The sequence below is a fragment of the Physella acuta genome, unplaced genomic scaffold, assembly GCF_028476545.2.
Source record: "Physella acuta isolate Inbredline_101_S28 unplaced genomic scaffold, ASM2847654v3 ptg000781l, whole genome shotgun sequence".
In the NCBI taxonomy this organism is placed as follows: Eukaryota; Metazoa; Mollusca; class Gastropoda; family Physidae; genus Physella; species Physella acuta.
The window spans coordinates 20,003-44,619 of NW_026732299.1; the positions used below are offsets into that span (position 1 = coordinate 20,003).

Here is a 24,617-nt window from a genome sequence, read left to right on the forward strand (position 1 = left end):
ATTACTGTAGCTACCACATAGCGTCATAGAGTAAAATGTTTTGACATCTAATTTGGGTGGGGGTGGGGCGGCAAAGGTGTGGTAACTGATTAGATCAATCGCTTGTTCATAAATTTATATAGATTTATACATACCCACATACACACACACATACACACATACATACACACATACACATACGCACATTGTAAATACACTGTCATAAGCCTATCCCTCCAAGACAAAATAATTTAACACACAATCAAATGAAACAAATACTCTTAAGTCTTGTGTATACTTTATCTCCCACCCCAATGTAGTGAAACAAGTACTCACGCGTAAGTCTTAGGGTACACCTTATTTCTCTGTGACAACAGCAACTGCTCACTGTTCAAGGTTGTCGGCTCCGCAGAAATAGCAACCCGTTTTGTCCGTTCTTCTTTCAGTACTCCAAATCCACCGGTGGCGGATCCACCGCCCTCTCCACCGCCTGCCACTCCACCGTTAGTCAATGGTGCATGAGGGCGTACCCCAGTGGTGTGTAGCGCATGGGGGCTTGCGTGTGGCGGCCCGGCGCCCGAGTGGGGCGTCTTGCGGTGGAAGAGTGGGCTGCTGGTGGACGGCAGGACGGACCTGTACTTGTCGAGCTCGCGCTGGAGGCGCTGGTGAGGGACATCGGGAGATAAAGATGGCGCTAACACGTTGCCATGGCAACTGGAAACATGACACCCGGGAGCTTTTGTCTTAGCCCGACCAACTCACCTGAACCCAACCACCCTAGATATAGCTAGAGCTAAACCCAACCACCCTAGATATAGCTAAATCTACAATCCAACCACCCTAGATATAGCTAAAGCTACAACCCAACCACCCTAGATATAGCTAAAGCTACAACCCAACCACCCTAGATATAGCTAGATCTACAACCCAACCACCCTAGGTATAGCTAAAGCTACAACCCAACCACCCTAGATATAGCTAGAGCTACAACCCAACCACCCTAGATATAGCTAGAGCTACAACCCAACCACCCTAGATATAGCTAGAGCTACAACCCAACCACCCTAGATATAGCTAGATCTACAACCCAACCACCCTAGGTATAGCTAAAGCTACAACCCAACCACCCTAGATATCGCTAGAGCTACAACCCAACCACCCTAGATATAGCTAGAGCTACAACCCAACCACCCTAGATATAGCTAGAGATACAACCCAACCACCCTAGATATAGCTAGAGCTACAACCCAACCACCCTAGGTATAGCTAGAGCTACAACCCAACCACCCTAGATATAGCTAGAGATACAACCCAACCACCCTAGGTATAGCTAGAGCTACAACCCAACCACCCTAGATATAGCTAGAGCTACAACCCAACCACCCTAGGTATAGCTAGAGCTACAACCCAACCACCCTAGATATAGCTAGAGCTACAACCCAACCACCCTAGGTATAGCTAGAGCTACAACCCAACCACCCTAGGTATAGCTAGAGCTACAACCCAACCACCCTAGATATAGCTAGAGCTACAACCCAACCACCCTAGGTATAGCTAGAGCTACAACCCAACCACCCTAGATATAGCTAGAGCAACAACCCAACCACCCTAGGTATAGCTAGAGCTACAACCCAACCACCCTAGATATAGCTAGAGCAACAACCCAACCACCCTAGATATAGCTAGAGCTACAACCCAACCACCCTAGATATAGCTAGAGCAACAACCCAACCACCCTAGGTATAGCTAGAGCAACAACCCAACCACCCTAGATATAGCTAGAGCAACAACCCAACCACCCTAGATATAGCTAGAGCTACAACCCAACCACCCTAGGTATAGCTAGAGCAACAACCCAACCACCCTAGATATAGCTAGAGCTACAACCCAACCACCCTAGATATAGCTAGAGCAACAACCCAACCACCCTAGGTATAGCTAGAGCAACAACCCAACCACCCTAGAAATAGCTAGAGCTAAACCCAAGTCGGGACACCACACACACACACACACACACACACACACGTACTTAAGAATTCATATTACAACGTGCTTGTCGTGTGACGCGCATTAATTTCACCGCTCTACGTCGCGCATGTCATATTACGCTCATTTGTCATTTTAACCACACAAAAAATGTCATTGACAAAAAAATCGATTTGAATTGCAGGGGTCGGTATTGTCAGGTGCCCACGTTCTAGGAATGTGTGGGGGGGGGGGTAGTGTCCCAGGTAACAAACAAAAGGAAAACTCTCCAGTCCACAATCTCCAGTCAATGTCAAGAAATCTTTCGTCTCGGCTTTAAAAAAAAAAATATTGTAGTTTTTAACGCAGGCTATTTTTATGATGTCTACGGCATTTTTTTTATAGTTCAAACAAAATTATCTTTGATAGACAGAGGGCGGGGGTGGCGGGGGGTAGGGCGTGGTCTCCAATGTCGTCGTCTCGTCTTCCCACGCCCCTGTGAGAAACTTGGCACCGCGCCGGTTCTAGACACTGGCACTGATGTTAGTGGTCAGCTCAATTTCCTGGTTTATTGTTGCGGCAGCGGGGGTTCAGCGGGGGTTCAGCAGGGGTTCGTGGATCTCGTGGCGAGACCCTCACCTGTACCTGTTGGTCTTACCTGGGAGTGTGGCCCGTGGGGGGGGGGGGGGGGCATAAAATTTTATAATGATTGCCATGAGTGCTGGGGAAGCGATTGCCTGAGGATGCGAGGGTTCTGTGGGCGTGTTTTTGTTAATGTCCGACTTTATTTAGCTAGGTCAGATTTTTAGTGCGGTCATTAATTACAAACTTTTTAAATACTTGAATAAAAACTGACATTTATTTTGTACTGCTGCTAGTCAAAATTGTGTAAAGAATTGCTCGTTTTAACGTATTTAAACTTAATTAATAGCTAACATTAATTATATTGTACATGTAAATGAGGATTTTTATATCTTCGTCTCACCGTCGTCTCGGGTTTGATTCTCTTTCACACCATGGGACCTGTATGGATATTATTTTATTTTAAATCTGTCACTCAAAACTCTAACCTCTTAGTCTATCCCCTTGGTCTAAGTATAATCCTTAAAGATAGTTAACATGATTATATATATATATATATATATATATATATAAATATATATATATATATATATATATATATATATATATATATATATATATATATATATATATATATATATATATATATATATATATATATATATATATATATATATATATGTATATATGATTGATCCTATGCAGCTTTTCTCCCAGTACCCTGACACCCCTCCTGTACCTGAATGAGCGTGTCCTTTTCATCCAGCTCCCCCTCCAGCTCATCAATGAGCTCGTCCCGTTGTCGCAGCTCTTCAATCTTCTCCTGAAGCGCGAGCTGCAGATCCCGTAAGGTGCCCATTACCATGGTTACGTAAACCACAGCTGCTGCGGGCGACACCTGGCCGGCCAAAATGGCGGGGACCGACCTGGGGCAGCCAGTGTTATCACCCTGACGTCAGAGGGCCGCACATTCTGGAACAATCTAGCCGGTGGCTGGCCCCACCTTCAATGCATGTCTCTGCGACTTATCTAATCAATCCATTGGCCAATCAACAAAGGAAGCAGTTTGACCTTTCCAGGTTGACCTTTCTCCAATCAGGACCCGTATCTATGTTTCCATTGGCTCGCTCGATACAGTGTCACGTGTTTATGTGATCGGGCAGGGAATTGTTTCATCCATGGCAGACTCAATGTCTGGGCAGACAAAATGTCTGACTATTTCACTGAAACCCAGACAATTTGTCTGCAGTACGGCACTGTAAACCAACTGCCCAAACAAGAAATCATCAAACTATAAACACACCTTAGAACTAACAAGAAATCATCAAACTATAAACACACCCTAAAACTAACAAGAAATCATCAAACTATAAACACACCTTAGAACTAACAAGAAATCATCAAACTATAAACACACCCTAAAACTAACAAGAAATCATCAAACTATAAACACACCCTAAAACTAACAAGAAATCATCAAACTATAAACACACCTTAGAACTAACAAGAAATCATCAAACTATAAACACACCTTAGAACTAACAAGAAATCATCAAACTATAAACACACCCTAAAACTAACAAGAAATCATCAAACTATAAACACACCTTAGAACTAACAAGAAATCATCAAACTATAAACACACCCTAAAACTAACAAGAAATCATCAAACTATAAACACACCTTAGAACTAACAAGAAATCATCAAACTATAAACACACCTTAGAACTAACAAGAAATCATCAAACTATAAACACACCCTAAAACTAACAAGAAATCATCAAACTATAAACACACCTTAGAACTAACAAGAAATCATCAAACTATAAACACACCCTAAAACTAACAAGAAATCATCAAACTATAAACACACCCTAAAACTAACAAGAAATCATCAAACTATAAACACACCTTAGAACTAACAAGAAATTATCAAACTATAAACATACCTTAGAACTATCAATAAATCATCAAACCATAAACACACCCTTACACTAACAAGAAATTATCAAACTATAAACACACCCTAAAACTAACAAGAAATCATCAAACTATAATCAAACTATAAACACACCCTAAAACTAACAATTATGAGTTTTTAAAAACTTGAATCACACATCACATCGAAACAAACGTGTTTTAAAACAAAAAATATCCGTCAGTTTGGCCTAATAGCACCTAATAGCACAAAAATTGTGTAACTAAGCTCATGATATGACAACTGTTTAGTGCTACGTCTAAAAGCACCTAATAGCACCAGACTTGCCAGACAATTTTCAGATGTGGCAACTCTGTCGGTGCTGTGATCTTTCGATGGTAATTAGAGAACAGATCAACTTAATCCTAACGAGCCAGAAGAAAATGACATTTGAAATGGCGAGGCGTTGGGTTTCTAGGAAGGTAAGTGTAGGTTAGATTCAAGCTTCGCCGTTCATTCCTCAAGACGGAGCTAGGTAGGTGTAGATAAAGTAGAGTCGAGCTTCTTCGTTCACTCCCCAAGACGGAGCTAGGTAGGTGTAGATATATTCCAGTTTCTTTGCGCGAAGACAAGACGAAATGAGGCTAAACTATCCGAGAGTTGGATCATACCTTTAGATATTTCTAGTTTTTTATAATGTCGATTATAGTCGTTTATACTATGTTGACAGTAAGAGTAAGATTAGTCTTCTATAATATGTTGACAAAGATTTTAATAGCTTATAATATGTTATAATATGTTATAATATGTTGACAAACAAAAACTATATTCGTTTATAATCTGTGATATTTTAAAACTTGAGGGCAACTTTCAGATTTTTTTTTAATGATTTAAATATTTTAACTTCTGAAGATCTCATATTATTTCCAAAAAATTCAATAAAAACCAAACTTGAAATTCTTCAAACACAGGGACATGTAGATACAGGGGTGTGAACTCTGGGGTGAGAGACGTTAAGTCATGATACAATTTGTGGGTAGTTCGTGACCTTGTACATGTTGGGTGGGGTCAAGGTCAAAAAATATTATTCTCCTACCACACTAAAATCTAGCCTGATGACGGGCTGACATCAGCACTGACATTAGCACTGACATTATCACTGACATTAGTACTGACATTAGTACTGACATTAGTACTGACATTAGACCTGGCATTAGCACTGACATTATCACTGACATTAGTACTGACATTAGTACTGACATTATCACTGACATTAGCACTGTAATAGTTAAACAAATGCAGTAATTAAGATGTAGCTTAGTTGGTGTATAACCAGTCAAGCGAATCGCTGGCCAATATAGACCAGCTTGAAACCTTCCATTAAGAAACAGCCAAAACACACAAGCGAAACGTCGACGATAGTACAGGAACATAACCACTTGAGCTAAACGTCCAAAAACTCGGCAAGAAAAAAGTTTTCTTAGACAAACCTTGACACCCCTGTACACCGGAAGTGGAACATTTTTCACCAACCCCGGTGAAATTTATCTGGCTAATGAGCATTTTCATCTGCCCTCCGGGGCATGAGTCTCAGGGTACTACAGGACGTGACGTCACTGGTCGTCTAAGATCGTCGAGACCTGAAGTCATAGATCTGCGAGTGACGTGGGGGGTGACGTCATGGATCTGTGATGACGTTACAGATCTGCGTGGATGACGTCATGGATCTCTGGTAGCACAGCTTACACACACGAGCCTTTAATTGACTAGCAAACGTAATTAATTATAACACCTTAATCACGCGCGTCATGAACCAAAACTAGCCGCATAGGTAGATCCTTCTAACTTAACCCCACAGCTTTAGTACACACCATCACCACACACCTATAACGCCTACCCAGCACACACCATCACCACACACCTATAATGCCTACCCAGCACACACCATCACCACACACCTATAACGCCTACCCAGCACACACCATCACCACACACCTATAATGCCTACCCAGCACACACCATCACCACACACCTATAACGCCAACCGTCACCAACCACCTTTACAAGACACCTATTTTAGCACACACCTGTCCACACACAACACACCTGAACCTGATTCTGTTACCACACTTCTCCACATCGCACCGTACTTAACCCCCCCCCCTCTCCCCCCCCAAGAATTCCCCCCAACTGCGGCAACTTCAAACCTTGAAATATAAATATTAAATGTAAAAACTTGGAGCAAAAAAAAAATCTGAAACGAGATTTTACCTGTGTGTGTTACATGTGAGTAACTGGCGTGTGCTGGCTGTAGACCTTGTTAGTGTGGGGGGGGTAATGGTAGTGTGTGGGGGGTGTAATGGTAGTGTGAGGGTGTGTAATGGTAAGTGTGGGGTGTAATGGTAGTTTTAGGGGTGCGTAATGGTAGATGTGGGGGTGTAATCGTAGTGTGGGGGTGTGTAATGATAAGTGTGTGAGTGTAGTGGTAGTGTGGGGGTGTGTAATGGTAAGTGTGGGGTGTAATGGTAGTTGTAGGGGTGTGTAATGATAGATGTGGGGGTGTAATCGTAGTGTGGGGGTGTGTAATGTTAGTGTGGGGGTGTGTAATGATAGTGTTGTTGGTGTAATGGTATGTAATGTTAGTGTTTGGGTGTAATGGAAGTGTGGGGGTGTGTAATGGTAGATGTGGGATGTGTAATAGATGTTGTGGGAATGTGTAATGATTAAATCGGAAACCGACGGGCAGAATGTGGAACGGAAAGTATTGAGTGTTGAGTGAAACAAACCAAATGTATAAGACTATCGGTCTTACGACCAACATCTGATGATATCCGTGGTCTATCTCAAATGGGGTGGGGATGTTTGGTCTATCTGATGAGGGTGGGGATGTTTGATCCATCTGATGAGGGTGGGGATGTGTCCTGGAGAAAACGGCGTGTGTACTCAACTGATAACCTTGACACTCATGTCATGTCATGGTCATTAGTTGACCATGATGAATGAGATGCTCATAATCGGATTTTTCACGATAATCTAAAAATATCCCACGCTCGTGAACGTGGTTGATCAAACATGTTTGATCCTGCTTTAAAGTTTCTAATAATAGAACAATTACATCACATATCGTGACGTATGTTTGTCAAGTCTTTCCGTATCTACATCCGCATCGTGCGCACCATCTACCACATACCCACATCGTGCGCACCATCTACCACATACCCCCATCGTCCGCACCAACTACCACATACCCACATCGTGCACACCAACTACCACACACATCGTAAGTACCGCGCACCCCCTTTCTGTGCACAAACAAGCTACCCCACACCCCACATCGTGCGCACCATGCAAAGATGTCCAACCTTTCATCCCCACACACCCCCACACACAAACTCCTAAAAACTTACCGCCTTTAAACTTTCAACAATAAAATAACTTGAAGTTTCTCTTCCTCCCCCCCCCCCCCCCCCCACCCCCTACAAAACTGTCGAGCGATAATATGAAACAAGCAGAAGGTGACGTGTTTACTGCATTTATTTTAAAATACTGTCGGCTGCTGTTCCAGAACGGAAGTAGATTATCTCTCCCCCCCCCCCCCCCCCCATCCCCCACCCGTTGTTTGCTAGAATGTTTTCGTGTCGTGTGAGAGGTCTTGATTATGATACACTTTTCAGTTGGAAAGATTTTATCATTATTTTATTTTCTCATCACCAGAAGCGGAAATGCTATCACCGTGATGATGTAATTAGGTTCCACAAAAACTGTCACTGGAACAAATATGGAATGACGTAAAAAGACGGAACATATCCAAACTTCAGGACACGAAATTATTTTATATCTATTCAATAATTTTGAAGATTTGCTTCTGTATGTAGCATTTGTCGTGTAGACTGGATAAAATAATGTAGTCGTCTTTTAAGTTTGTTGAGCAATAATTTAGTCGTTTGTGCAAAAATTTAGTTGTCTGTTTGTTGTGCATTAATTTAGTTGTTTGTTGAGCTACAATTTAGTTGTCTGTTTGTTGTGCTACAATTTAGTTGTTTGCTTGTTGAGCAATAATTTAGTTGTCTGTTGTGCTACAATTTAGTTGTTAGTTTGTTGTGCTACAATTTAGTTGTTTGTTTGTTGAGCAATAATTTAGTTCTCTGTTAATGAAAATGATGTTACAACAAAAGTTGGTCGACCGTCGTGTTTGTGTAAAAACCCAACAGATGTTGCACGACCGTTGTGTATTTTTGAAGTTACACCAAGTGTTGGTCTCTCAACGACCCTCGCACTAAGTCGGAAATCACTGGCCGATAATTAATCATGAATCGATCTAATCACAACGATCGGTGAAGTTCTTTTATCGACTGTCCATCTGGCTACCACCATTTTCTATCGCCGCTGGGGGTCGGGTGGTGGGGGGGGGGTGTATGAAGTACTGAGAACAAACACGGAGGCAAGTGAGTTGATAAAACATTGTTTGGGTTGTGGTTCTTACGCTGACGATACCACGCAGGTATCGACTATTGGGGCAGACCTGGCGACGATTGGGGCAGACCTGGCGACGTTTTATAATGTCTTAGGTAAACAGCTCGGTGATGTTTGCTTTACCCCCCCCCCCCACACACACACACACACGCACACTCACACACTCACACAAACACACACTCACACACACACGCACACTCACACACTCACACACACTCACACACTCACACACACACACACACACTCACACACACACACTCACACAACCAAATGTCGATAAACCTGTACCAACTGACATACAATTTTTATGTTACTAAAGAAAAAACCAGCAAGATAATTTGCATTGATCCCCGTCACTACACGAGAAAATACTCACTGCACGTGCTTTACTGCATTCAGTGCTCACCCCTGGGTACTAAAGGAGCCGGGGGTTCATAGAACACGGGGGGGGGGCACTCTTTACAATGTTGAGCTTTAGGCACTAATGGAGAGGAGGTACATATAATAGAACACGGGGGGTGGGGGGACTGTTTCTATGGCGTAAGTGTCAAGTTGCTGAGACAAGTTGATAAGGAATTCATGACGTAACTCATTGGTAGAACATGACGTAACTCATTGGTAGAACATGACGTAACTCATTGGTAGAACATGACGTAACTCATTGGTAGAACATGACGTAACTCATTGGTAGAACATGACGTAACTCATTGGTAGAACATGACGTAACTCATTGGTAGAACATGACGTAACTCATTGGTAGAACATGACGTAACTCATTGGTAGAACATGACGTAACTCATTGGTTCACACAAGTCATGTGTATGGTTAGACTAAACACACAACATGTAGCCAAAAGACCGACTAACAAATTACCGACATACTCTGTTAGACCGCTTGCTTCACGACTATCAACTAGACCACTCAGACCACACAGACAATAGTCCACAAGCCACAAATATCCATTCCCACACTAAACCCACACACCCACACCAACCCCACATATCCACACCAACCCGACATATCCACACCAACCCCACATATCCAAACCAACCCCAACACACACACCAATCCCACATCCACACCAACCCCACATATTCACACGACCCCCCCCCCCTCCACACACACACCAACCCCACATATCCACACCAACCCCCCCAACACACACACACACATCAACCCCACATGCCACACCAACCACACCCACCACACCAGTACTACCACACACGGCCATGAATGTCTCTTATCTACTAGCTGAAGTTACCCAGTGTGAGACGGGCGGATGCTGCAAATTTTTATGCAACAACACATGCCTCTAAAACCATTTTCTTGATAAGATTCGCTTTTGATCATGTTTATACATCCTCTGCCTGCTGAAATTGTATATTAAATTAAAGCAATTAGGCTCTTCATCAAGCCGCTGATTAAGAGAGTTCACCAGACAGAGACCATGGGAGAGTTCCACCCCCCCCCCCCCACCCCTCAACATTGAAAGGGCGCCGAGTAATTACTTCGGTATTTGATCCTATTGTGATTTAAGCCACGAGGTTTTATGTCCTGCTGTGGGGGTCAGCCTGGTCGAGTCGGTAAAAGTCCCGAGTTCGAACCCAAGGGCAGATGAGGCTCGATAGCTGGAGACAGCAACCAATCTAGGAGAGATAACTCCAGAATTTTAAAAATTGAACAAATGCTATGGAGGCAAATCCAGAAAGAAAAGCAGGCTCAAATCGGAGTCAATGGTCCATATGGCAAATAACAAGTTGATACGTAATACGTGATTGTGTTGGAGTGAATCCCATCCAACTTTACAATCAAGAACGAAGAAGAAATGTCCACAATTAAGAACGAAGATCTGCTCTATTCTAGCTCAGAGACAAAACATCTCCATCTTTAGTTAGTCCATTTGGGTCATACCCAAAACACAGATGATACACAAACCTACTGAACCAACACACACACACACACTTAAAACACACACACACACACACCTGATAAACATACTTAGACATTCAACAAACAGACTTCCACACCCCAAAACACACCTCCACACCCTCACACCTTTCCACCGGAAACACCCATCTTTCTCCCACACACCTCCCACAACTCCCCCACATCTCTGTCCACTCCCCCACCCCCGGAGTCACAGACTTAACACATTAAAAAAAACAATGACGGCACTCATCTTTTTCCCCAAGTCATGCTATCTACCCCACCCTCCCATCCCCCACCCTCCCGTGTGATGATGTCATATTTTGAAAGCCACCCTACCCCGCCCATTCCCTGGACTTATCAGTACTCACCTGACCTAGTTACCAGACACTGACACGACGATTCACACTTTCAAATTCCTCCGCGCTATCAGCTCATAAACTCTAGAGGCCACCGACAGACGCAGAAGACGGTTGAAGGGGGGGGGGGGGTGTTGGGTGGGGGGGGGGGGGTCGGCGTCATATTTTGAAAACAGTGATTGGCGCTTAGATAACAAAAGTAACTAACAAAACGCTGGCGGTGTCAAAACATCAAGTCTTTAAGTTCGCGTTTGATTGGTGAATGGGTGGGGGGGGGGGGAGCTTAGACATCAAGAAAATGTATTGTCTCCATTACAGACCAAGCACCTACCCCTAAAAGCTAATCCGCTCATCCAAATAAAAGTAAAACCATCCACTTCAAGCAAATATCCCCATTAAAAGTGAATGGCACTGTCGCGTTTGATCTTTAGCAAGCGTCCATTGATAGGGGATAACTCATTGATGGGGGATAACTCATTAAGTCAACATTGCCCCTTGGGATAATGAGATCAATTCATGTAGAGTACACTACGGGGCCCGACTCAGACAAACAGACAAACAAACAGACAAACACAGCCAAGCCGATTGGTTTAAGGCGGCAGGGAATGAAAGATGGAGAATTGAAGCTGAAGATACACCAGCATGTAGTAAGACACGAAAGTTGTACGCCCCTTACAACACAGCGACAATATCAGCGCAAATGCTGGCCTAAATGACGTTCTTTAAAAAAAATTATCTTCTTGAAATCTAAACAAAAAAAATGTTGAAGGCGAACTAAGCAACAGGTCAAATTGGTGCAGTCAGCACCGCATGCAGTGGGTGCTCTTGAGCGTATATAAATAGGTGGCGCCACTTTCTTAATCCTCTAATCAATGGCTGTTCACGACAGTACTGTCTGATTTATAATACGGCTGTCTAGTTTACAACAGGGCTGTCGAGAAATGACTGAGCCCAACAGCTTTACATCCCTACTTTTTTAGGGTTATATAGCCAAAAACTGACGGGGTTATATAGCCAAAAACTGACGGACAGGGTTATATAGCCAAAAACTGACGGACGGGGTTTGACATTTAGGGTTGCTTTAACAAAATCAGCCAAGGAAAGTGATGAACACGCTTTCCGTATTTTAGCACAGTTTTTGAGAACTTCAACAAACTTTTACCTGAAATCTAAATAATACTTGACCTCAACTAGAGCCATCGACACGAACCTAAGATTACACGACAAAACAGCTCGGTCACGACTAGAAACTTTAGACAGAGAAAAAAGAAATTAACTAGAACATTGAACAAAAATAGAACTTAACTAGAACATTGGACAGAAGAACGTGTTTACAGCTAGATCCTGAACAAACGCTACACCTAGACCTAGATCATGACTTTTCGGTGCAACACAAAACATTAAACTTTCACCTTTTTATCGCTCTGGACGTTAAACTTAACGTAATAAGGGAAATAAAATAATTACCTAAAAATCCCTCAAATTACTAAACGAACTCACAACGTAAACAAACTAGTGCTATAAATAGCACTATTTTAAAAAAGCAATCCAAGGAAAAGCGGCGAACACTTTAGAAAGTAAAAACTGCAAGTGTGTGGTAAAGCCTGCACCAGCTACTGTCCTGGGATCCTTGAGTGAAATTAATTTCACATTCCCCTGTCACCGTCCACAACATGTTTTCAGGGCCGGTGGGGAGGAATTCTTCGGCTCTTACAACCCTCATGAATGGAGATACGCGCGAGCACGGCGCGTGCAGACACGGCCCGCGCGCTCGTGAGCGTCGTTACCTCGCTCCAGGCTGGGAGGCAGGCGGGGATCAGTGCTACATGGTAGCCACACGGGGGTCAGTGCTACATGGTAGCCACACGGGGGTCTGTGATACATGGTAACAAAACGGGGGTCAGTGCTACAGGGTAGCCACATCTGGATCAGTGCTACATGGTAGCCACATCTGGATCAGTGCTACATGGTAGCTACAAGGGGGTCGGTGCTACATGGTAGCAACACGTGGGTCAGTGGTACGTGGTAGCCACAAGGGTCGGTGCTACATGGTAGCCACACGGGGGTCGGTGCTACATGGTAGCCACACGGGGGCCGGTGCTACATGGTAGCCACACGGGGGTCGGTGCTTCATGGTAGCAACACGGGGGTCGGTGCTACATGGTAGCCACAAGGGTCGGTGCTACATGGTAGCCACACAGGTGTCGGTCCTACATGGTAACAAAACGGGGGTCAGTGCTACAGGGTAGCCACATCTGGATCAGTGCTACACGGTAGCTACACATGGGTCGTTGCTACATGTTAGCCACAAGGAGGTCGGGGATACATGGTAGTCACTTGAGGATAAGTGCTACATGGTAGCCACATCTGGATCAGTGCTACATGTTAGCCACATAATGGTAGCCACATCTGGATCAGTGCTACACGGTAGCTACACATGGGTCGTTGCTACATGTTAGCCACAAGGAGGTCGGGGATACATGGTAGTCACTTGAGGATAAGTGCTACATGGTAGCCACATCTGGATCAGTGCTACATGTTAGCCACATAATGGTAGCCACATCTGGATCAGTGCTACATGGTAGCCACACAGGGGTTTGTGCTAATCCATTCTATCAGTTTGGTCTACCTGTTTGGTTGCTACAGTGGCTGTTGTTGCTATAAACCCTAGAGTTACCTGAAATTGCCTAGCTTATTGCAGTAGAACCTGACGTTTGGCGGGTGTGTGCAAAGGTAAGATAATTTCTTTCAAAGTCTCGAAATGAAAATCTAAAACTGTACTAGCTAGTGGAAAGTTACAAGGAGGAAAACAAACATTTGGTGAGGGAGGAATATCAGTCAGGTAGGGGAATATCAGTCAGGTAGGGAATATCAGTCAGGTAGGGGAATATCAGTCAGGTGGGGGAATATAAGTCAAATAAAGGATGGATTCGATCAAACGGTGCAACCCCCCCCCCCCCCGACGTCTTATTTGAACCATCACAGGCCAGTTCTGGGCCGTTAAACCTGGAGCCTATCCGTGGGAGTCAAACAAGCAGGTGATACGACCAGTAGACCGCGAGAACTTGGGGGAGACAAGTTGGGGCGCGCCCTATCCTTACCAGTGGTGGATAGCCCGCTCTAGGCACCCCTTCATTTTCAATAAATCAGAAACTAATGGGTGGGGGCAGTGTATGCCCAGTGATGGGTGGGGGCAGTGTATATGCCATGGATAAATTTAAAGTACATAAATTATATTCGAGATGTTTTAAAAGTAAATCTTCTAAAGAACATTTTTGCCGTTATTTTATGTAACCGATCTCACACTTCCATAGCGGCTGTTTCTGACAACATGTGCGCTTCGCGTAAGTTTTGTCAAAATGTTACACACAAAAACAAGTTAATAAAAAGTCTAGTGACAAAAAAATTTAAGCGCAATTTCCTTATGTTATCCATAACAATTTTAAATCGAGATAAATCATATATTCAGCAAATAAATAATGCAACACAAGTAGTTTTAATAATTCAAAACAAAATAGAAATAAAATACTTTAAAAAAACTTTTTAAAAAACCACGTTTTTCTTGTGGACTAAAAAGTAGAAAATAACTATTTACATACATTTGATGACAAAAAACGTGGGTACGTTCACCATCAAATTTCCCGACCCATCTGCCCGACCCACGTTTTTTGTCATCAAATGTATGTAAATAGTTATGGTCCTTAGGGCGTAATTAAATTAAGCTAATTACGGTCTCTAATTGCTAGTTTTTATGATTGCATCTGAAATTGTTAGGCGAAAGTAGCCTACATGCCAAATTTCAGATCTCTAGAGCAATCAGAAGTGGGCTAATTTTCGATGTCAATTTTAACAACAAACATCCAAACAAACAAACAACAAACGCGAAGCTGAGTTAAGAAAAACGTGTTAAATAAATAAAATACTTAAAAAAAACTTTTTAAAAAACCACGTTTTTCTTGTGGACTAAAAAGTAGATAAAATACTTTAAAAAAACTTTTTTAAAAACCACGTTTTTCTTGTGGACTAAAAAGTAGAAAATAAATTTACATACATTTGATGACAACAAACGTGGGTACGTTCACCATCAAATTTCCCGACCCATCTGCCCGACCCACGTTTTTTGTCATCAAATGTATGTAAATTTATTTTCTACTTTTTAGTCCACAAGAAAAACGTTGTTTTTAAAAAAGTTTTTTATATAGTTTATTTGCTACTATATCTAATGACTTGATTAAGTATGACTTGACTAAGTGTTTATAAATACACGGACTAAAAAAATCTTGAGCGACCGATACGCTTTAAACAGAGAAAGGGTGTAATTTACGTTGCTGGCGTGGAGATCTACTCACGAATCACGTGATCAAATCTCCCATAAACAAACAAATAAACGCGAAGCTGAGTTAAGGAAAAACGTGTTTATGTGTATTTTAGCATGCCCAGCGTACCAACCGTGTCACCGTTAACTATGTGTTACCGTGTCCGTTCTCCTTTTTAGTCCGTTGCTACACATAAAAAACGTGGTTTTTTAAAAAGTTTTTTTTAAGTATTTTATTTTCTCCTTTTTAGTCCGTTGCTACACATGAAAAACGTGGTTTTTAAAAAAGTGTTTATAAATACACGGACTAAATATCTTGAGCGACCAGGATTCGAACCTGGGTTGTCGCGGCCACAACGCGAAGTACTAACCACTATACGATCACGGCCAGCGCGCTCACATCGATTGGGGCCGAAGTAACTGTGTCAATAGGCCTCAAGTCTTGTCGGTATCTTTAGAAATCATGTCCTCAATTTTATGGTCCTTGGGGCGTAATTAAATTAAGCTAATTACGGTCACTAATTGCTAGTTTTTATGATTGCATCTGAAATTGTTAGGCGAAAGTAGCATGCATGCCAAATTTCAGGTCTCTAGAGCAATCAGAAGTGGGCTAATTTTCGATGTCAATTTTAACAACAAACATCCAAACAACCAAACAAACAAACAAACGCGAAGCTGAGTTAAGAAAAACGTTTTAAAATATTTATTAACGAGATTTTTAAAAATTTGCGGACGTGTAGGGGGTATTTAGTTGTCGCGCTCTCTATATTGCTATATAGTACTGTAGTGTATTATGTATAATGTAATTTTTAAAAAAAAACTTGTGACCGAACGAAAGGATATTTTTGAAAACTTTCTTCGGCAATATTGCTCTAAATTATGGCAGGAATCGAATGGTAAATGTTTCAAGTCGCTAAGTGGTCTGGTTGCCGAGATATGGGCCAAAAACTGCATTTTTTTCGAGGTTTTTTGGCTTTTCCGGGAAATCCAGGAAGAAATTCCGGAATTTTTTTGGCCCACAATCCTCCTCGGAACTTGCTTAACATATTTGCTTTTGGAACTAGTCCTCGATATTGCTTCTTTGAGGAGGAGATACGACTTAAAGCTGCGGTAAAGCTGCGGACACACATCCAGAAATGACGAATTAATAATCGCAATTCCAGTATGGAAATTGCGCTAAAAAGACTTGTCTGAAACTGGTTTGTAAATATAAGACGCTAAAGTATTTTGAAATAAAAGTTGGGGGGGGGGGGGGGTAAAATTCACATTAGCTAGCAAATTATTTGCAGTTTAAATATTGGCGATTGTTATAAAGGACTAGGTATCTTGTTTTAATTTGTTTTAATTATATTTTAATTATGTCTGAAATTTGTATTTTCATGACGTCATCCTAGTGATCTTATAAACTATAAAGGTTTTCAAAGTTTCAAAGTGAGTTGATTGCCTCAAGCTGTCTACAAGTTAAGCACGAACATCATCACATACAGGTATCTCTTAAAGTTAGCAGCATATACAGCACCACATACAGGTATCTCTTAAAGTTAGCAGCATATACAGCACCACATACAGGTATCTCTTAAAGTTAGCAGCATATACAGCACCACATAAAGATACCTCACAAAGCTAGCAACACATACATAATCTCACAAAGTTAGCAACACACACACAAAACCACATACAGATACTTCACAAAGCTAACACCACATACAGATACCTCACAAAGCTACCAACACATACATAACCACATACAGATACCTCACAAAGCTACCAACACATACAGAATCTCACAAAGTTAGCAACACATACATAACCACAAACAGATACCTCTTCAGAGTTTTCTCTGCAGTCAAGTCAATGAGAAATCGGCGAAAAGAAAACGTGTTACAAAAATAGAACTTTAAAGAGAGCACTTATCTTCAACACGTTTTATTTTTCATTATTCAAAATAAAAATGCGAAAAGGTTTTGAAACAGGAACTGGAGGTGGTTTCGTATTACGTACCGAAGTTGTTTTCATTCGCTGTATTTTTTATACACCTCGTGCTGCATAAAATTGAAACTTTTCCTATGCGCAGGTTTTGAATTTCTGACATGAACTTTCTGAAAGTTAAAAATGTTGCAGAAACCCAATCACGTGTTTAGTACTGGAACTGGCACCTGGCTAGATCGGCTGGGACTTGTGTTCCTCTGTTTGTTTGACTGAAGGGATTATCTGGCAACATGGCAACATTTTAAACCGTCAGCCTCGCGTGAAAGTTACAGCAAAAATAAACACCGTATTTAGTACAAAAGATGTGCTATGGTAAAGATCTCTTTGAAGTCGGTCAAATTAAAAAAAGTGATAAATTCTGTGTTGTTGCAAGCATTATTTCAAGTCAGATTACCCGTGTGTTTGATTAGAAACTAAATGAGCTGAACTGAAGAGAAAATGTTAAATGTATCCGTTTACTTACTTTGGACACGTTCCAATGTAATTTTACTCACACATCGAAAGTTTTCAATAGTTGTTTTTTTCTTTGGCGGTTATGTGCATTGACGGGCGCTGGGGCGTTGGTAAGGGGACATAAGGGGCGCTGGGGCGTTGGTAAGGGACATAAGGGGCGGTGGGGCGTTGATAAGGTGTATTGGGGGGGGGGGCGTTGGTAAGGGACATAAGGGGCGGTGGGGCGTTGGTGCGGTGTATTGGGGGTCTGTGGAGCGTTGGTAAGGGACATAAGGGGCGGTGGGGCGTTGGTAAGGTGTATTGGGGGGGGGGCGTTGGTAAGGGACATGAGGGGCGGAGGGGCGTTGGTAAGGTGTATTGGGGGGGGGCGTTGGTAAGGGACATAAGGGGTAGTGGGGCGTTGGTACGGTGTATTGGGGGTCGGTGGGGCGTTGGTAAGGGACATAAGGGGTGGTGGGGCGTTGGTAAGGTGCATTGACGTGTGGGGGAGGTGTTGCTCATTTTTAATTAAATGATTAAAAATATTTATGAGATTACATTGTGTTCAGAATAATAAACATATAACTCTAGAAGATAGCGGCAAAAGAGCAGTTTAAATTTAATATATGTGGAAGTACAAATATAGATCATATTGTTGTGTACCTAGGCATAGGACACCTAATGAACACCTTGGCCTGTTTGGTTAGATAAAATAATTCACATATGAACGGTATTTCTGGCCATCAGCTAGTGAGGGACTTAAATTCACATCAGCGCATTCTTATGCGATTTTTATAACAAGTGGCACATAACAATCAAAATGCTAGTACTGTTGTAAAATAGTTTGGATCTATTTTTAAAACTGCGCTGTTGTGGCGTGTTGTAATACTAGACGTCGTGTCGTCATGTTGACGTAATTACACCCTTTTGCACGGTTAAACTTTCGTAATTATTTACAGTCGGGACTGAGGTTTTTTCCACCAAAATTTGACACAAAAACTCTGGCATTAATCGATGTAATGGCATTTAATTAATGACTGCAACTCTTCATCTCCAGATATGTGGGACTGTAGACCGTTCTCTGACGTAATTACTCACATTATCCGTTAAGGAGGGTCGTTTGATTTCAACATGGGCGACATCACGCCGGAAGACGGAGCACCATCTCATTGATTCACGTCTGCTATTGACGGGCGGGAGATTGTTGGTGTACGTCTGTTGTATGGGGAGATCTTTGGTGTACGTCTGCTGTAGCGGTAATTGTCCCTGTACTTGTGAGATACTTGTTTTTATGTTCTAGACATTTTGATCGGTTAGTTTGTCAAATACATGTTTTTACTTTTCTTGACATCATAACGATGTACACAGCTATCAGGTGAAATTGTTATTGATGTTGGGGTTAAATGTTATTACGGGGATGTTATAATGATAAAATTATATACAATTGTCTATGTTTATATATATATATATATATATATATATATATATATATATATATATATATATATATATATATATATATATATGGGATGGCGCACAATACTTACAGAGATTTTATTATGTAATGGTAATCAGAATAACAAACCAGGGCTAAGGTAGACATTGATGATTGCATTATATTGTTTCCATTCAACAGACTAAAAAAATTTTTATTAAAGCAAATAAATTATTAACAAGCTTTCCCCCCCCCCCCCCACCACCACCCACACCACACGCACCCACACACTCGTCTAACCATCACAGTGTGTGTGTGTCTTATCTGGCATCAAGCAACACGAGATATGCCAGTTAAACATTTGTAGTCTGTGACCATTTCCTCGTGGCCAGGTGATCGATCACATTTCGTGTCAAACAGGCGCATCATTACTGCATGTCGCAGGAAATACAATACACGGCAAACATCAGCATAATTTTTCTCAAAGGCTACCCAACATGGGCTACCCAACATGGGCTACACAAAAAAGGGCTACCTAACATGATGTACCCAAATAGTGGCTACCCAACACGGGCTACTGAACATGGGCTACCCAACTTGGGCTACAAAAACAAGAGCTACCTAACATGATGTACCCAAATAGTGACTAATCAAACAAGGGCTACCCAAATAGTGGCTACACAAACATGAGCTACCCAAACACGGGCTACCCAACACGGACTACCGACTGTCATAAGTGAGCATATAGTATTGTTTGAAAAACACTCATTGATTTTCACATTTCGAATTGTATGATCAAAAATGTATTTGGTATTAGATGTTTTTCAGCATGTTGGTTTTCTGTGGGGTTGTAACTATTTCCTTTAATTATCATCTGTTATGTTCTTATGCACTAAGGGCGTCATGGAGCCAGCCAATACAGATGTGAGCTACTGGTTTTTTTTTATCTGAACCCAACTTCCTACTTGTACGATACTTGCTTCACCGTGTTTCTCAATGTTTGAGAGTCGCAGTATGTGCTATAGGTAGCTGTAGCTGTTGCAGGTAGCTGTTGCTCAGGTAGCCGTGGTTTTTGCAGGTCGCTGTAGTATTTGCAGCTAGCGGTAGCTGTTGCAGTTAGCTGTAGCTGTAACGTTATTAGAATGACACAATTAATCACAATACATCTCAGCCGGTAAAGTGTGCGATGAGTCCAACATGAAGCGATTGTTTAGCCGATTATTTAGCCGGTAATGGCATTTTCACTTTTCGTATCATCAAGCTAAAAAAATCCAGCAAAATTATCAAAATATATCCATTTCTGTCAGGGCGAGGCAAGGACGTTAACCCTTTAACCACAACAACAATCAGCCGCGAGTTGTCGGCCCTGCTTACCGCCCTGGTATTTCTCAGATAAAGATAATCTTGAGAGACACAAGGATGTTTTCTCTCCCGCAGATATCGGCACTAATTGGTGACCGCACGTGTGCACCTATGGGTCACTCTACTCACTCTACTCACTCTACTCACTCTACTCACGCACGGGTGGGATATTTGTTTGTTGGGGATAAATCGTCAGCGCTACGGGCAGTGTCATACTTTATTATCACCCCTTAAAAAAATGTACACAAATTTTCCATTTGGTTTTTATCCTTGATTTACGCGCCATGAAGTTTTACGCCTCCCATGTTATGTTTGTGGGGGTGTGTGGACGCTGGGCGGGCGGGGAAGGGGTGGCGTGATGAGGGTGGACACAAAATATGACATTTATGAGCTAAAAAAAAAACATGCATAGTGCCAAGATATCAGCCACCCCCTTTTACTGCATGTGATTTTGAGCTTATCTTCTCCCTTCCCCCACCCACCCCTGTAAAGAATGTAGGTGAACGCCCATGTAGAACATCTTGTAGGTGAGTTACTTGCGGGTAAAATGTGCCCTCCCTAATATTTAGTATGTCCGGCTTGACCAGTGACCCTTCTCTCACAGTATGTATCGAGTACAGTTCCTTCCCTTGTATGTAAGAGTATGCCCCTACCTAAGTATGCGGGGTACAGACGTGCCCCCCCCCCAAATTCATATCCCCAAGTAAAGCCGTGTCCCTTCTCCCCCCCCCCCCTCCCCTTCCCAGTATTTCAGGTTACAACCGTGAGCCTCCTCCCCCCCCCCCCTCAGTATTTGAGGTTATGGCCGTGCCCCCCCCCCCCCCAGAATGTGAGGGTACAGCGCCCCCCCCCCCCCCAGAATATGAGGTTACAACCGTGCCCTCCCCCCCACCCCAGAATGTGAGGTTACAGCCGTGTGCCCCCCCCCCCACCTTCCCCCCCTCCCCCCCAGAATGTGAGGGTACACCCCCCCCCCCCAGAATATGAGGTTACAATCGTGTCCCCCCCCCCCCCCACCCCAGAATGTGAGGGTATAACCGTGTGGTTCCCCACCTGTCGCGGCAGGTATCAGGAGCCTAGACAGGTCAGGGGCGTTAATCTCCGCCACTGAGCCATGGGGTAGACAAGATTTATTCCCCCTTAAAAAAACTCCGTAAATTTCCCCGTCTCGATATTTACTATCATTATTTTTAGCCTGAGCTATCTCGCCGCCCAAGCTAAATCTACGCAGCTCGCTCTTTGTCCTAGGGTATTTGTTTGTTCCGCAGATTCTTCCGTTTTTTATTTTTCCTCAACCCATTACTTAAAGACTCTACCTCTTTTCAACTTTTTACTTTCTCGTATATACGTAGTATAGAGAAAGTATTGTAATCGTGCAAAAAAAAAAAATCGAGATTTTTACAAATCTCGACGTTTTACACCTCACTGATACGGAAAAACATAATTTTGCAATCTTGTCCGTATGTCTGTGTGTGTGTGTGTCTGTCTGTCTGTCTGTCTGTCCGTGTGTAAACACGATAACTTGAGTACCGTTACAGCTAGGTTGATGAAATTTCATATATAAGTATTTTATCAAAATCGTAGATCCGTATCAACTTTTGAGCGATTTCCGATAACCGGAAGTGGTACTTTTCCTACTTTGAATTTTTCAAAAGCCTATAACTTGAGTACTATTTCAGATAGATAAATGAAATTTCACATGTAAGTAAAAGATCTAATTCTCTACCTTCTGTTACATTTTGAGTAATTTCCGTTGACTGGAAGTAGTAATTTACGCTACTTCCGATTTCTCAAAAAACTAATGTAAATTTTTAAAGTACTAATAATATTGCGCACTATTATACGCGTTTTTATTCGGCGTTTGCTTGGTGCGCAATGTTTTTTTTATGAGATTCTATTCTATTTTTAAAAGTTTAAGTATTTAAAATGGATTAAAAATCATAACTATATCCCCAGTTACCATCCCCTGTTGTTTTATATAAGAATATTCGAGAAAGTTTAGGGGAGATCACTACCGGTTTATTTTAGAAAAAAATTCTTATTTTTACGTTGTAAGACACGAAAATTAAGTATCTACTTTTTAAGTTATAAAGTATTTGCGCTATTCATTTCATTCAAAGCTAAAAAATGAAATAGTTTGGAGTTTAGTAAGTAATCACGATGTAAGAAAAGTCGACAGCTTTTAAGAAATTCTTTCTTACAAATTAGAACTTTACGTAAGTTATTTAAAACAATAAAACGTATTGAAGTTAATCTGCTTTAACTACCATTAAGATAACGCGCGAGTTAGCCTAGAGGCGTAGCGAGGTGGGGGCGGGGGGTACATATGTCCCCGGGCGCCGAACCTAGGGGGCGCCAAAATGTGTTGGAAAAAAATTAAAAGCTCATTTTAGTTTCAGTTTTGCATTATAAATATAAAAAATAAATGGGGGGGGGGGGCGCCAAACTGAAAGTTTGTCCCCGGGCGCCGGGAAGGGTCGCTACGCCTCTGAGTTAGACTAACAGTTGGGTAGTTCACACTCATTTTTAAAAAAGGAATGATGAAGAATGTTCGCAAATTACAAACTTTGCCTCGTATAACCCGCTAACGGCACTAGAATTAGGGTAAAGGTCCAAAATTGTCGTCCCCCACCAAACGAGTGATATTTGGTTCCACCGTTATAACACTCGGTTACAGTTAAACTTTTTCAGATCGATTATGTGATCAAAAACACCGGCGATTATTGATTGATTGCGTTATTGATATTTTGATTGCCGTAAAGGGGTTTCCGAAACTCGGATTTATTGACCCGCCTCCAAGTATTCACTTCTTGGTCATTTTTTTTTCAGCAGTGGCTCTGGATATTTCGAAAGAGAAAGTATCGATAAATTACATGGATCGATTCCATAATCTCCCCCAAGATAAAAAGAAAAGTTTACGTCACATGAGGCAACGCAGCTGCTTTTGACACAAAAACAAAAAAATGATCTGGCCAATATGACGAGGTTGTCAATGATTATATTATCCAAGCCTGTCGCCCTGTAGGCGCAGGGAGAAACACGGCTATAGAACCGGCAGCAGTTGAAACAGTGCTGCTTATGGCGTAATTAACTCCCCTTACTCAAGGTTTAATAGAGTTAATGGACTTGATTACGTTTCGTAATTTCTACTCGTCGTGCTGTGTTTGTTTAATGCTAATGAATTTTAATTCGCAATTAGTGACTCTAAGTGCATTGAGCTAAACTAATCGAGCTTTCGAGAGATTCATAACCAAATGTTTTCGTTTTCTAGCCGTTCTAAAACTTCTGTGGACGATGATGTAGTTCTGGGGTTGACGATCCGAACTGTGTCTGTTTATATTTGCTGGAGATAACACATCGCTTCAAATGGATTTCTAAATATTTTGTTATGGAAAGCTCACGACATTGGAGGAACGAGGATTGAGTGTTACCAAGGTCGGCTATTTTTAAACTGAGAGAATCTTATTCCAGCAAGGGAGGCTAGTACGATTGAACAAATGCTAGATTAGGATGATTAACTGCTCTTTAGTATTTGAACAAGAAAATTTTACTAATAATTTACAACTAGACCAGTTCGCCTGCACTAAGATTTGAAACTACAATTGTAGATTATTTTACTGTACATACAAGAACATACAATATTACAGGCTTAAAAACACATTTGACTGTATATCAAAACTACATTACAGTTTCAAAAAACTCTTTTTATAACAAAAGCATATTGTAAGCTCAAAAAGAAAATTCTGTCAACGAAAACAATAGGAGTAACATAGAATCACCATTACAAACCAGCATTTGATACGATCGTGGTCAATTGCTTACAGTAGAATAGCACAGTGTTTCACACATTTTCATACACCGCATTCTTTAACATTCTGTAAC

At 41.8% G+C, this 24,617-nt stretch overlaps 2 protein-coding genes across 4 annotated transcripts in view; both read right to left on the reverse strand.

Moving 5' to 3' along the window:
• Window positions 1-311: 311 nt before the first annotated feature.
• LOC131950835 (uncharacterized) lies at window positions 312-12,898 on the reverse strand. Of its 3 annotated transcripts, none has more exons than XM_059313059.1 (3): window positions 12,703-12,898; window positions 3,266-3,793; window positions 312-641 (listed from the first exon to the last, which is right to left on the reverse strand). In XM_059313059.1, exons 2-3 carry the CDS (start codon window positions 3,389-3,391, stop codon window positions 312-314), a joined length of 456 nt encoding a protein of 151 aa, XP_059169042.1. In that variant the 5' UTR covers window positions 3,392-3,793; window positions 12,703-12,898. The 3 variants fall into 3 exon arrangements, with proteins under 3 accessions (XP_059169042.1, XP_059169043.1, XP_059169041.1); XM_059313060.1 differs by having other exon boundaries at window positions 3,266-3,817; XM_059313058.1 differs by having other exon boundaries at window positions 12,670-12,898.
• Window positions 5,552-24,617, reverse strand: part of LOC131950805 (cGMP-dependent protein kinase 1) — a 55,100-nt gene continuing 36,034 nt past the window's right edge. Inside the window, exon 3 of the mRNA XM_059313004.1 lies at window positions 5,552-5,723. Coding sequence (XP_059168987.1) covers window positions 5,552-5,723 — 172 coding nt within the window. The remainder of the gene's footprint in view (window positions 5,724-24,617) is intronic.

What these genes read in the sequence shown, in the direction of transcription:
- LOC131950835 (XM_059313059.1), bottom strand. Translation starts at nt 3,391, where the DNA reads ATGGTAATGGGCACCTTACGGGATCTGCAGCTCGCGCTTCAGGAGAAG. An exon ending in AAAAGGACACGCTCATTCAG is followed by an intron (nt 642 to 3,265) that starts GTACAGGAGGGG and finishes GTCCCTCACCAG; the next exon opens with CGCCTCCAGCGCGAGCTCGA.